Source organism: Tenrec ecaudatus, chromosome 6, assembly GCF_050624435.1.
Source record: "Tenrec ecaudatus isolate mTenEca1 chromosome 6, mTenEca1.hap1, whole genome shotgun sequence".
Lineage (NCBI taxonomy): Eukaryota > Metazoa > Chordata > Mammalia > Afrosoricida > Tenrecidae > Tenrec > Tenrec ecaudatus.
The window spans coordinates 26,846,765-26,862,406 of NC_134535.1; the positions used below are offsets into that span (position 1 = coordinate 26,846,765).

The window sequence follows — 15,642 nt, forward strand, 5'->3', positions numbered from 1 at the left end:
TGGGGAATGGGGAGGGAGGGGAAAAATGAGGAGCTGATGCCAAGGGCTTAAGTGGAGAGCAAATGTTTGGAGAATGATGAGGGCAATGAATGTACAAATGTGCTCTACACAACTGATTTATGTATGTATGGTGATAAAGTTGTATGAGCCCCTAATAAAAGGATTAAATAAAAGACAAGTAAAAATAAAAGAGAATTGATAAAATTCAAATTAAGATGCAAATACATAAAAATAAAGTTTTAATGCAATAAGAAGAAATTATTATATTTAAAAACAACTACTTTTGGGGGGTTGTTGCAATCAATTATGTGTATTAACTAAATTCTTACAATAAATCATGTGTATTATGTATATGTTATGTAGTAACAATCTACAGTGTTGTGCTGAACATCTGATGGAATATATCTAGACAAATTACAAAACATTACTTGTAAATAACTACTCTATTTGATCTGATTCCGACAAAACGATCCTCTGGGGCAGCATGGACTTGCTTCTTTGAGTCTCTGAGACTTGGTCTTTATAGAGGCAGACAGCTTCTGCTTCGTTCTGAGGAGTGATTGGTGGGTTTGAACCACTGACCTTATGGTTATTAGCTCAAATTTCAGCTCACAGTGCCCACAAGGGCTCCTTTTATTTGTATATATGACTTTTTTTTTTCATGAAGACCCTATGGGCTTGGTACTTTTCTTCTGGGAAAAATTCTAACATTTGATCATTTCCTCTCACTTCTACTCTTTAATTTCTGGAGCACATGTTTTCCAGGTGTTGGACATCTTGTTTGGAAATTTCTTAGTTTTCTCTTCATATTTTTTTCTCGTTTACCTTGGAAATTCCCTCATACTTATTTTTCCAGTCCTGTTGGATGTTTATGTATTCATTTATTTTGTAGCCTTCTGGTCTCGTCTCATGTTTGCAGTATCCTGGATCTCACTGAAGGTTCTATTCATAACTGTGTAATTATTTTGGTCTACAGTCGAGCCTTTCTCCCAGTGCACAGAGGTTATAGGTACTGGTGTATATTTCTAGGAACCGTGTTGGTGGAGCGTGGTGAAAGGTGCTGTTGATGAACTTCACAAGATGTGCTATGATATGTAGCCCACCATTTTATGGAGTAATTCTGGATAGTTTTCTTGGAAGGTCAATGTCTGAGACAAATATTCTTGTTTCATAACCAGGACAAAGGGACATGACTGTCATGTTCTCTAAAGCAAATGTGGGACGTCACTGGATGGCCCAGTCTACTTGTATTTAAGTTCCTAGTGCCTTTACTTCAACCTCTCCAGAAAAACAAACTTTCAATTTCTTACTAGGCGGTGATAGTCTAGTTTCCTGAGTGGAAAAAGAAACAGGACTTTCTGTGCTCCTTCAGCTCACCTCACCTACACTTTCACAGGGCGTCAGGCTCTCCAATTTCTCAGGCATCCTGACCCGAGTCATAAAAAGGTCTGGCATTTTTGTGATTGCCTTGTCAATACTTTGCTTTCAGCTTGTTTGTTTTGGTAAATCAGGTAATATTTAACTACTTATCTTAACTAATATCCTTGTCATTGTGGCTTAAACCAATTTTTTAAAATTGCCTTACTGCTATCATTGAGATTTTGGGGGGGTAACACAAATAAATCAATATGTTCAACATGGGAGACTCATCATGAATCAAACTATTACCCCTGGTATATGTACACTATGAAATTTTGTTTCCTGTTTGTGACATTGTAAAAAAAAAGCCTCTTTAGCAATTCCTATTTCAATAGCTATACCTTTAATAGCATATTAAAAGTTTTGTGCCTAAACATTGATGAATAAGATTTTTCTTATGTATTGCTATCCAAATATTTTCTCATGTTATTACCATATCTTATTCTTCTTTATAAATGCCATATTTTATGTTACTTCATTTTCAACTTTAATTGGCTTATGCGTGGTTTTGACTCAGTACAGTTATGGAATTATACCTAGAAGTAAGCTGACTCTTGTCTGCTTATAGCTTATATACTCTTGTCTGATATATCACAAGTGATTTATGTAATCTTGATGCTAAATAACAATGATATAATATGTTGGTATAATATAAATTTAATTTCAGAGAACTTCATCTACAATAAATTTGTCACCAGGAGAAGTAGAAGAAGATGATGATGATGAAAACACTTGTGGGCCCTCAGGAATTTGGGAAGCATTAACCCCTTGTAATGGATGTAGGAATCTTGGTTTTCCCATTCTTGCACAGGTAAAAGTCTACTTTTCTTAAAGTATGGCAAAGCGTTAAGATGGTTGCCGATGTTTTTAGGTAAATGTTTTATTCCCTAAAATTACAATTACTGTCTGGCTTGCTTTGTGATTTTGTTGTTGTTGTTGTTGTTGTTAAAGGGTTAGTTAAATGGCATATGGTTTGTGATATAGGCATGTGCTAATTGCAGACACATAATTAACATGATCTTTATGTGTCTGTCTTGTTTGGTTTTTAATGCTAGTTTTTGGAAAACGGTCTTTTCAAGGAATTTTAATATTTATGCTGGAAAGATATCATTTTTAAAGAATGACACTTTAAAATTAAATTTTAATTTATGTTTAAATAATTTAAAAAGATAATCTGAAGATTGAGTTTTGGGAAAATATATTAGGACTCTTTAAAAACCATATCCACGGAATTTCTCTTAGCATAATAAAAATTGCAGTATTACTGTGCACCACTGAAGATTTGGGAGTACAATCTAAACAATGAGACCAGAACACTAAAAGTTTGACCACCAATTTGAAGTCTTTACACTGTCCATTGCATCTATTGTAATTCTTTTTTTTTAATCACTTTATTTGGGCACGTACAACTCTTATACAATCCATCCATTCATCCATTGTGTCAAGCACTTTTGCACATTTGTTTCCCCCCTCATTCTCAAAACATTTGCTTTCTACTTGAGCCCTTAATATCAGCTCCTCATTTCCTCCCTCTCTACCCCTTCCCCCCTTCCACACGAACCCTTCATAAATTATTAATTTTTTATCATTTCTTACACTGTCTGCTGTCTCCCTTCATCCAATTTTCTGTTGTCCATCCCCCAGGGAGGAGCTTATATGTAGATTCTTGGGATTGGTTCCACCTTTCTCCATCACTTTCCCTCAACCCTCCGGGTATCAGCACTCTCATCGCTGGTCCTGAAGGGATCAACCATCCTGGATTCCCTGCTTTTCCAGTTCCTATCTATACCAATGTACATCCTCTGGTCTAGCCAGATTTTTAAGGTAGAATTGGGGTCATAATAGTGGGGGGAGGGAAGCATTCAAGAACTAGAGGAAAGTCGTATGTTTCATCGTTGCTACCCTGCACCCTGACTGGCTCATCTCCTCCCTGCAGCCCTTCCACAAGGGGATGTCCAATTTCCCACAGATGGGCTTTGGGTCCCCACTCCGCACTCCCTCTCATTCACAATGCTATGATATTTTTTGGTCTTTGGTGCCTGATACCTGATCCCTTCATTGCCTGGTGATCTCACAGGCTGGTGTGCTTCTTCCATGTGGGCTTTTTGTTTCTCAGATGGCCGCTTGTTTATCTTCAAGCCTATAGGACCCCAGACTCTGTATCTTTGTAGAATAATCTTCAAATACCTGCTATGTGTTATAGCCTCACAGGATCCTTGGTTGTATAATGGGTTAAGCATCAGGCTTACTACTCATCACCACTCTTTGGAGATAAAAATGAGACAGTACTGTGCGGAAAGTGTGTCGGGTCTGCCCAACGTACAGCGGGGTGAAATGTGAAGGTTAGTGCAACAGGGCAGCAAGGGAAGCAAAGAAGCCAAGGCCCTGAGGAATCCTGAAAATGGACTTCTGACTTGGGGGACAGGGCTTGGCACCTCATCAGAAATGATTGGAAAACACTCTACAGTCAGCCGACAGATCTGGAACAATCTATTGGAAGTTTGTTTGTTTGCTTGTTTTTCTCTATGTCTATCTATGTGAGATAAGTAGGACAAACAATCCGGAGGAGAAAACAATGGGACTGGGGCTCCTGGGAAAGGAGGTGGAGGGAAGTGGGAGCCAACAAACTCAGGGATAAGGGAACAACGAGAGTTCTAAAATTGGTGGTGAGGTGGTGTATAATGCCTGGTGGGGTTTGACCGAGTGCAATGTATCCAGGAGGAATTACTGAGAGCTGAGTGGAGGGTGAGCATGTTAGTGGGACAGGAGGAAGGTGAAAGGAAATAGAGGAAAGAAGTAGGAGGCAAAAACTATTTATAGAGGTATACCTGCGGACATGTATATATGTAAATATATTAATTTATAATGAAAGGGATAGAGGCCAATATACATATATTTACATGTTAACCTATTAAGATAGTAGACAGACTTTGGGCCTCTACTCCAGGCCTCCCTAAATTACACAAGAACACTTTGCGCTAATAACCTGGCACTCTTTGATACTCACCTTCCTGACATAATCTCTGAAGACAAAATGTGGTGAAGAAAACAGATAGTGCCCAGCTATCAAAAGATATAGTGTCTGGGGTCTTAAAATCTTGATGTTAAACAAGCAGCCATCTAGGAGGGAAGCAAATAAGCCCACAAGGAAGAAGCAGACCAGACTGTGTGATCATGAAGTATTAACAGGATCAGGTATCAGGCATCAAAAGCTCCAAAACAAACAATTATGTTGATGTGAAGCCCATCTGCAGACAATTGGACATCTCCCCACAGAAGGGTTACAAGGAAGGGACGATTCAACCAAGGTGAAGTATATCGCCTATGAAACACACATCATTCCTCTAGTTACTGAATGCTTCCTCTCTCCCCCTCCCCCCACTACTATGAACCAGTTCTTCCTTACAAATCTGGCTAGACTGGATTATACACATTGGTACAGATAGGCACTCTCAACACATGAAATTCAGGACAGATAAAACTCCCAGGAACAGTAAGTAGTAGGAGTAGCGATATCATGAAGGTAGGGGAATAGTCAGGGTGGGGTGGGTGGAAGGGGTAGAAAGAGAGAGCCCATCACAAGGTTGGATATAAAGCCCATCCCCCAGGGGGATGAATAACATAAATGTGGGTGAAGGGACACAATGGACAGTGTAAGACACAAAATAACAATAATAGTATATCATTGATCTTGATTTATGCATGGCAAATACACATAATCCCTACATATGTATATTTGTATCATATATCAAGTAGTTGGTACCTGGGAAACCATCACACATTTCATAAATTGAACATGGCAAGATTCTAATATTAATTTACTGTAGAAAACGAAATAATCAAATCAGTATATAGCACCTAAAAACTCCCTGCACCTTATATGAACTATGTACGTTGCTATGTAGTGATGACTCAATGACAGTGAACTTTTTTGGGCGGCCGTTTTTCCAACCTTGAAAAGATATTTCTATATGTTGAACTTGGAGCTCCTTAAGGGAAGGCCATGTCTGTTCATAGCATGTAGTCGGTCAGAAGTACAGTTGAAGAAATCAGTAGCAAATGCATTTATTCTGGAGATCTATTTTTTCACTTAAAACTAAAAATTTTCCTTTTTCTTGCCCGCCCCCCGCCCAAACCATTTTATTGGGAGCTAATACAGACACCTTGCCATTCCACAGTTCCATCACATCAAACAGCATTGTACAATTGCTTCCACAATCAGCTCCAAAGCACTCTCTTCCTTCCCTTTCCTCCAATGTATCCCTTAAGAGCCCGTATTCTATTTGCTGTTCCTATCGTTCACCAACCCTGGGTTTGCTATACTGAAAAAACAGAATGACATACAGCAGATAGTAATTTAAGAGGGCTATCCCCAATGACAAAATACATCTCATATAGATGCCAATGTGAAAACAAATGAACAAAAAAACCACAGAAAATGTTGAAGATCAGATCAGGCAGCCCAAACATGCTTTGGGGTGATGGTGGTGGTGGAGGTGTTGGTGGTGGTGGTGGTGGTGGAGGTGGTGGTGGTGATGGTGGTGGTGGTGGTGTGATGGTGGTGGAGGTGGTGATGGTGGTGGTGGTGGTGGTGGTGTGATGGTGGTGGAGGTGGTGGTGGTGATGGTGGTGGTGGTGGTGGTGGTGGTGTGATGGTGGTGGAGGTGGTAGTGGTGGTGGTGGTGGAGGTGGTGGTGGTGTGATGGTGGTGGTGGTGGTGTGATGGTGGTGGAGGTGGTGATGGTGGTGGTGGTGGTGGTGGTGGTGTGATGGTGGTGGAGGTGGTGGTGGTGGAGGTGGTGGTAGTGATGGTGGTGGTGGTGGTGGTGGTTGGGGATTAACTGAGTAGGTTTTAACCGTTCAAGTCAGGTTTATCATTGTTATCCCCATGGAAGTTTCTTCCATGCACAATGTTTGGTAACCAGGATCTTCCCATTACTCTATGATGGATAGAGGGTAATTATCAGAGGCTTCTTTCCTATGTAGTTCTCACAATGTATCTTGGGCTTCCACTGTCATTGTGTCATCAGGAACCTTCTTCAAACCTCATATTTTAGTCTCTGATACTATTCCTCCCTTTGGCTTTGGATTATCTTATTTTCAATCCTTTGGTAACGAATGCTGGTGTACTTCTTCCTTGAGGACTTGGTTGACATATTCCTGAGATGGCTGCTTGTTTGGAAATAAACCTTTAAAACTGAAGATACTATTTTATCCAATAGCCAGGCAGCATCTGATTTCTTCATTACCCTTTTCTGTAGCATCCATATCGTCTATGTTCCCCTCCTGAGGGTAGGTATTGGTCAGTGTCATGATGTAAGATCTAATTGTTCTTCAATTGGAGCTAGGATTTAGTGGGAGTCCCAAACCCTATCCTGGATCTATATATTTTTTTATCTGCCTTTGGCTCCTTTAGAGATCTCCTTGTTAATTATCGTAGAGAATCTAATTGATCATCTACCTGTGGCATAAAGATCTTCCATTAATATTGTCGTTCAGTAGCCCCTTGCTCTCTGACGGCCGGACCAGAGTGCGGCTGCCTTAGCCAGTTCTCTGCTTCAGCTGACAAGCTCACTTCCTGTGAGACTTCCTTGAGCAGAAGCCACATGGACCTACCCCGATGCAGCCCTGGGTGCTGGAGCAGCCGTGTGGAGACTCCTGTCAGTGCTGAGATGCTTATAAACCCACTGATTCAGCTTTCCTCCTGCATTCGGCATCATTGCATGTGCTTTGTGAGTTTGAGGAGGACTTTGTAGATCAGTGTCGGACATATGGGCTAATGTTGGACTTATGGACTTGGTCTGGATTGGGTTGGGATGCTTTCTTAATGTACACTTATCCTTATATAAAACTTTATCTTATAAAATGAGTGACTATGAATTTTGTTTCTCTAGTCTACTCAGACTAACACACCCCTGGTACTAATTTTTTAAGGCACTATTGAGAGAGGAATATTGAGCCAATGTAGGCTAACTCATATCGCAAAACCTGAATTAGTCACTTGTACAGAATCGATCCTTCGCATGGCCGCATGCTATTTCCACAAGCAATAGGAGTTGGTTGTCAGGGACAATTTACAACAATATTCACAGAGAATGTCAGTCACAGGTTTGCCAGAATAATATACATCTTAATACAGCATGTAGGATATTGATATCAATGATTGTGTACCCACTGACAGTTGTCTACTGCTTCATCAGGCATAAAGAAGTATTAAGTGATCAGGTCAAAAGGGTGTTTGAGGTCAAGTCCAGTTTACCTAGTGGAGATTCCACATCAGATCTCTCTGGTGTAGCCTTTGGAGTGTCTGGTGCACCTTGAAGATCCCAGATTCAAAGCCCCGATATGGCTTATTTGGTGAATTTTACCAGGTATACACCCCTGGTTATTAAAAGTATTTTTGGCCATTTACCCCCTACTTGGAAGTCGGTAGTCCCTTTTTTTCTAGCAGTCATGGATTTGTCTGCTCCCTTTCACCTTTCCTGATGTGACTTTCCCATCAGTTTCCCTCATCCTTCAGATAGGGATGCTCACCTGTCTGGGGGACCTCTTCTTAACTTTACACAGCAGCCTCTCAGTACTCAATATCCCCTCCCCCTCCCTTGACAATTTGATCTCAGCTGATATGAGGATCCCTCTGCCAAAGTGCCTTTCGAGAATCACACCTAAAGTGGCTGGTATGTGGTTGTGGGTGGTATATGGTTAGGGTGGTATATGGTTAGGGTGGTATATGGTTGTGGGTGGTATATGGTTAGGGTGGTATATGGTTGTGGGTGGTATATGGTTGTGGGTGGTATATGGTTGTGTGTGGTATATGGTTATGGGTGGTATATGGTTAGGGTGGTATATGGTTAGGGTGGTATATGGTTGTGGGTGGTATATGGTTAGGGTGGTACATGGTTCGTTGGCACCAATCGGGATGTCTCCTAGGTCTTGCAAGCCTGAGCTTGTGCCCCTCCTGCTGCTTGTCCCTACAGCAGTGGACTCAGATAAGATTTGACCTTTTGTAATTGATAAACTTCACTCAGCATAATGTTTCCAGATCCCTCTATGTCATGCGGTGTTCATGGTTTCATCTCTGTTTATTTAGGGATGGGTGTTATTCCATTGTGTGTGTATATACCAGAGTTTTTGTTTTCTATGCAATCTTTTATTCATGGGAATTTACTGTTTCCAACTTCTTGCTATTGTCAGCTGTACTGCAGTGAATGTGAGGGAGAATATGTCTGTTCATGATCTGTTTCTGATTTCTTCGGGGTATGTGCCCAGTTATGGTATTGCTGAACCACGCGGTACTTCAATCACCACTGTTTTAGGAATTGCCCTGTCACTTTGCAGAGTGGTGATACGTATTTGCAAGCCCACTCGCAGTGTAGAAGAGTCCCAATCTCATCACACCCTCTGCAGCATTTGTTCTCAGTTTTTAAAAAATTGGACTATGTTTATGGGTGTTAGATGGTATCTCATGGTTGTTTGAACTCACCTTTCCTCGGTGGCTAGTGAACAAGAGCATTTTCTCTTGTGCTTATTAGCCATTCGGTTGCCATCCTTTAGGAACCATCTCTTTATGTCCTTAGCCCGCCTTATCAGATGGTTGTTAGTTTTGCTTTTCTTGTTGTAGCCTTGTGGTATAGTGTAGATTTTAGCAATTAGCCCTTTGTCCATTATGACATTGCTAAATATCGTTTCCTAATCTGTGGGCTCTCATTTTACTCTTTTTTTGGGGGGGGGGTACGGAAAACGGTTTATTTGCTTCTTAGTAATGGCGCCATGTGGGGAAGTACAAAAGGTTGTGGGGAGCGTGCACGAGTGAAATCTGTTTGGGAGGAGCCTGGAACGTTCCAGAAAACAACCCTAGTCCCTCTCCACTTGGAGTGTGTGTGGGGGTGGGGTGGGGAGTGTGGGGGGCAGGGGAGAGGCCGGTGTGTTTGATAAAGCTAACGAGTGAGATGAAGACACTGGTGGGTGACATCTCTGAAGGGGCAGGCCAGGGGGTGGGGGCATCCAGACCTGGCCTCTAGTCCTTCCCCTTCCCCTTCTTGGCTTTGGCCTTGGCTTTGGTCTTCGGGGTGCAAGGCTTCATCACGAGGATGGTGTCCTGGCACTGGGCATTATACCGCGCCTTCTTCAGGGTGCCCTGGCGGGCCTTGGTGCCTGTGCCCCCATCGCACGCCCCCCAGTTCTCAAACTTGTACTTACAGTCGGCTCCAAACTCCTTCTTCCAGTTGCAGGGTACTCTGCACCGGATACGCTGGGTCTGGGTCCTGCAGGTGCCCTCACGGAAACCCACGCCGCAGTCCTTGCTGCTGGGGGTGCAGGGCCCCCAGGCCCACTCGGCTCACGGCTGCCCGGGCCGCCCTTCTTCACCTTGTCTTTCTTTTTTGGCCGCCACGGAAGTGAGCGCCAGGAGGGCGAGGAGGAGGAAGGCTTGGCGCTGTATCTCGCTCGCTGTCCGCGATGCTTAGCTCCCTCCGGGCTCCCGCCCGTCCTGCTCCGGCCGCCGCGGCCCCTTTTGTCTCATTTTACTCTTTTAACGAAATTGTTTGATGTATACCAGTGTTTTATTTTTAACAGATCCTATTTATTTATTTTGTCTTCCACGGTGTGTGTTTCCTTTGTAATATCTGGCAGCCCTGTCCATTGTCTCCCTTTACCCACATTTGACTCAATGTTCTGGTGTTTAATGCTGATAACTTTTGGTTTTAGATTTGTCTTTGATCCACCTTGAGTTTTTTTGTGTGCAGGGGGTGAGATATGGATCTTCTTTCTTCAGTGGATATCTCATTTTTCCAGCACACATTATTGGAGAGGGCCTCTCCCCTTACCATGGAATGTTTATTGGACCTTTGTAAAAAATCAATGGTCTGTATGCAGATGTTTTTATTTCTGAGGTTTTTGCTCTGATCCATTGGTCCATGTATCGATCATTATACCAGTACCTGGCTGTCTTGACACCTGTGACTGTGTAGTAGGTTTTGAGGTGAGGCTGTTCAAGAGCACCTACTTTGTTCTTTGTTTTGAGGAGTGCTTTGCTTATCCTGGGCTTCTTCCCTCTCCATATAGTTGGTAATTAGCTTTTCCATTTCTGTAACGAATGACGTTGGAATTTGAATCAGATTTTTTGAATTTGTAGATAGTTTTAAGTAATATTGACATGTTCATGATACTGAGTCTTTCTGTCCATGGATATAATATATTCTTCCATTCGTGTTAGTCTGTTTTTGTTTATTGTAGTAATGTTTTGTGGTTTTCTTTGTACAGGTCTTTTGTTTATTTCATTATGTTTATTCCTAGGTAGCTCAACTTTTGAGTGGCAATTGTGAATGATATAGTTTTCTTGATATCTTTTTCTGGAATTCTCTTCATTAGAATATAGGAAGCCAATCTGTTTCTGCTTGTTATTCTTATATCCAGACACTGCAAACTGCTCAATCGATTCCAACAATCCTATTGGGTATACCTTAAGATTCTCTCTCTCTAAAATCACATCTGCATATAGCAAAATTTTCACTTCTTCTTTGTCTAGTTGCACTCCTTTGATTTCCTGTGGTTATCTTAATGTTCTGTCAAGGACTTCCAACACAATGTCAAATCAGAGTGGGGATAAGACACCCTTGTTGGGTTTCCTTATTTAGTGGGAATGTTTTCAGCTTTTGTTCATTGAGTATAATATTGGTTATTAGATTTTCATATATGGTCTTTATTGTGTTGAGGATTTCCCCTCTATTTCCATCTTAACAGATTTTGTTATGCATGGATAGTGTCAACGTTTTTTCTGCATCAATTAATATGATCCCCTGGTTCTTATCCTGTATCTTGTTTATGTAATGGATTACATTGTTTTTCAAATGTTGAACCATGCTTGTATCCCTGGTTTGAATCCCACTTGGTAATGATGTTTTTTGTTGTTGGATTCTTATTGGCCATGATTTTGTTGATAATTTTACATCTTTGTTCATGAGGAATATCAGTCTGTAGGTTTCCATCTTTGTGGGGTCTTTCCCTAGTTTTAGTATCAGGGTTAGGTTGGCTTCTTAGAATGAGTTTGGAAGTTTGCTGTTCCTTTCTCTATTCTGAAATAGTTTGTGTAGAATTGGTGACAGTTCTTCTCTGAATACTTGGTAGAATTCTCCTGGGAAGCCATCTGGTCCTGGGCTTTTTTTGGTTGGGAGTTTCTAGATGAGTTTGTCCATTTCTTCTTCTGCTGTGGGTGTGTTTAAGTTCTTAATGGGTTAGTTTAGGAAGATAGTATTTTTCTAGGTATTTGTCCATGTCATCTTGATTATTGAATTTGATGGAATATGGTCTTTCCTAGTACTGAGTTATTATTCTTTTTATTTCATTTGGATCTGTTGTGATACCATCCATTTCATCCCTAATTCTAATATATATATATATAACTGTTGGTTGAAGAACTCTGTATATATCTATAAAGGTGAGTTATTTCTGTTGTTCAGCTTATCTCTTTCTTTATTGAGCTTCTTACTTATCTGTTGATCTTTCTTTCCTTAAGAGTGGTGTGCTAAAGTCTCATAGTTATTACTGATCTGGTGATTTCTCTTCATTTCTTTGAGGATTTGGCTGATGAATTTCACAGGTCTTTAGTTGGGCACATCTGTGTTATTTATGGTTATGTGTTGTTGGCTTTTTGACCCCTTGGGCATTATGTAATGCCCAGGTCTCTTGTTATGTCATGTACTTTGAAGTGTATTCTGTTGGACATTAGTATTGCTACCTCTGCTTTTATTTGATTGCCATTAGCTTGGTAAACTTTTTGCCATCCTTTGACTCTGTCTGTTTTTGAGTTTGAAGTGCATCTCTTGGAGGCAGCAGATTGATGGATATTGTTTCTTAGTCCAGTCTGTTACACTTTGTCTTTTGATTGGTGCATTAAGTCCATTGACATTTACTGTTCCTTCTAACTGTTGATTTGCTTCATTTCTACATCTCTACATATGTATGAGATCTTGTTTTTAATAATATACCCTCATCTACTTTACATATGGAAGGACAGAAGAAAGTGCTGGAATCAGGCACAATGTGGCCTGACTGTGGGGCAAGGAAGTGAGTGTGGCTTAGGAACTGGCAGGAAAGACCACCCAGAGAAATGAAGATGAGTTTACCATTAAATCCCAGATAAACTAACTTACTTTCTAAAAAGATTTCTTTAATTAAAAACTCTACTATATTTCAAAAAGTAGACTTCTTGAAACATATTTAAATTTAATTACTGATCATGCTACTCTTCAAAATGCCATCAATAACATGATTATATCTAATATACTAGTTTTTAAGAATTTACACTTATCACTCGAACTTATGCTGTTGTTTAATTTCATTTTACTTTCTTTTGTTATTTTACTGGCTTTGGAGTAATTACATTTTTAAACTTTATTTTTAAAAATTGGGGGCTATTATAGCTCTTATAACATTCCATACATCAATTATATCTAGCATATTTGTACATATGTTGCCATCACCATTTTCTAAACATTTACTTTCTGTTTGAGTCCTTGGTATCAGCTCCCCTTTTCTTCTTCCCTCCCTTATCACCCCTTGATAAATTATAACATTGTTTTCATATTGTACACTGACTGGTCTACCTGTTGTTCATCCCCATTGGTGGGGGTGGGGGGTTATGCATCCATCATTGGGATCAGTTCCCGCTTCCTTCCCTTCTCTCCCCCACATTCCCCTTACCCTCCTGGTATCACTACTCCCATTTCTGTACCTGAGGGGTTTATCTAACTTGGATTCTGTGTGTCTGAACTCTTATCTGTACCAGTTTACATGGTCTAGTCTAGCCAAATCTGAAAGGCAGGACTCATGGTGGTAGGGGGTGCAGAAGCTTCAAACAACCAGAGGAATATTGTGTGGTTTCCTTGATCCTATACTGCGCCCTGGTTGACTCATTCCTTTCTTATGAATTTTCTGTGAGGGGATGTCCTATTGTCTACAGCTGGGTTTGGGGTTTCTGCACTGAGCCCCCCTCGTTCTCAACAATGTTTTGTTGGTTTTGGGTCTTCTGGTGCCCATTACCTGATTCTGTCGACCCAGGAGTAATTGAATTTTTCACATGTTTTGAAAATTATAAAATGTAAAAATTAGATTTTCCAATTGTTCAATTTTATGTAAAGACTAGTATTACTTCAATAAATGTATTATTTCCTTCAATATTGTGGTTAATATTTTAGTAGTTGTATTCATCACACAACATTTCCCAGTGGGAAGCTTTTCTTTTGTCTTCATTTGAATGTGTCAGTGCCTTGTGTAGTTTTAAAGCTATGAAATTTAAAATTATTGTTTTATTTTTACAATCTCTCCCATCCTGAATTTCTTTTTAAAAAACATCGACTATGGCTCTATACACTTACCTGTTTTCTTTCATTTTTTATTGTTAGTATCTAGGTTTCCTCTGACATCCTCTGTGTCTAGAAACAATAACAAAAATTTCTTTCCTTGTGCATTTACTTCTGGGATCTCTGAATTTTTCTTTAAAAAATATGTTCCTTGAAATATAAAGTAGCATAAATATTTTATATTAATTCTTTTCACTGCTATGATTGTTTTCTATATTTATATTTTATGATTATTCCAAATGTTAAAAGTGTCCTTCTTGGGATTTTTTTACTGCATGAAATCTATAAATTTGCTTGAGTCTCAGTATTTTTTTTGTTTAACGCACTGAGGTACTAACCACAAAGTTAGCTGTTCTAGCCCACAAACTGCTCAGAGAAAAAAGAGAAGGCTGTTTATTCCTGTAAAGATTTAAAATCCAGGACACTTAAAGGGGAAGATTTACTCTCTCTTACAGGGTCCCTTTGAATCAGAATTGACTTGATGGCAGTGAGGTTTTCTTTTAATAGAGGGGGACACATCCATTTCCCCCTAATTGTTTTTTAATATTCTAACTATATAGATTATCATTGTGTTTGTATGTGTGTGACTTCTATTGGAGATGAGCTTAACATTTATCAATATGTATATCATATACATATAAAAATCTTCATTTTATAATATGACTATGTTTAGTGTGTAATGGTTAATATTTTGATGCTAGAGTTATGTCGAATGTAAATTTATCCTACAACTCGTAGCATCTTTGAACTTATTATTTGAATTTTAGTTTAGTACCTAGGTGTTTCTGGACATATGATTCATTTACAGATAGTAAGTCTAATTTGCTTTTTTATATTCTTATGTTCATTATCTTATATCTGATTAGAAGAGGTGACATGATATGTTTCTACTTATTACCCTGATTTTCTTTTAAAAATCCTTGCGACCTAATAAATACCTGACAATAATCAACCTCAGATTTTATAATCATAAATGGGACAGATTGAAACTATATTTACTAACGGATAATGATACTGAAAAGATTAAGTCAGAGAAACAGTATTGAAAACTTATATTGAAAAGTTAGAAAAGAAAAATAAATATCCAATGATTTTAATAATCATTCTATTCTATAATTACCAAATGTAATAATCAACTGGTAAATGCAGTAGTAGCCCTTGATTTCAAAAATAAAAATCGGTCCTTACCCTTAAATAGCTTATGTTGTAGATATCTGAAAACCTCCGTAGGTCTCTGGCATTATATCAAATGTAATAATAGGAAACATAAGTTTTGGTGGTAATATATCAAACTGCCCTCATTAATTCTGGCTGATAGTGACCCTGTAAGACAGGGTAGAACTGCCACTGTGGGTTTCTGAGATTGTAAATCTTTCCAGAAGTTTAAAGATTCATCTTTCTCCCAGGTGAGTGACTGGTGGTTTCAAAACCCTTACCTCATGATTATCAGCCAACTCGGAACCACACCTACTGAATATAATCTGTATGTAGTGTTTTACAGAGATTTAATTACGTATTGATTTTAGTTTTCCGTCTCCTGTTTATATTTGGAAACATTGTTACAGGCCATTAAAAAATCATTAATCAGTACACACGATGCATCCTGGGCCTGTGAAAAACCAGTCTACCTTATCATTTGGGACAGGAGCCTTTGGGATCAATGCAATGAGCATAGCCATGTTTTTCAAATTGTATATTGTATCTTCAAAGCATAGTATAAGCTTCAGACAACACGAAGGTTATCGAAGGAACATAGACGTAATCAAGGGCCAGGTTACCTACAAGTTCTGGTTCTGGGTTGTAAAATTATGTCACAAATAATTTTTAACTTGGGCTGAGAATTCTCACTTGCAAAATGAGAGAG

The 15,642-nt window shown here is 39.5% G+C and overlaps 1 protein-coding gene and 1 pseudogene across 5 annotated transcripts in view; one reads left to right on the forward strand and one right to left on the reverse strand.

Annotated features, from left to right (window-relative positions):
- Window positions 1–15,642, forward strand: part of ANKS1B (ankyrin repeat and sterile alpha motif domain containing 1B) — a 1,331,756-nt gene that overhangs the window by 316,246 nt on the left and 999,868 nt on the right. For all 5 annotated transcript variants that reach the window (XM_075551114.1, XM_075551115.1, XM_075551116.1 and 2 more), the window contains exon 9: window positions 2,087–2,230. In XM_075551114.1, coding sequence (XP_075407229.1) covers window positions 2,087–2,230 — 144 coding nt within the window. The remainder of the gene's footprint in view (window positions 1–2,086; window positions 2,231–15,642) is intronic.
- On the reverse strand, window positions 9,159–10,328 carry LOC142450539 (midkine pseudogene; annotated as a pseudogene).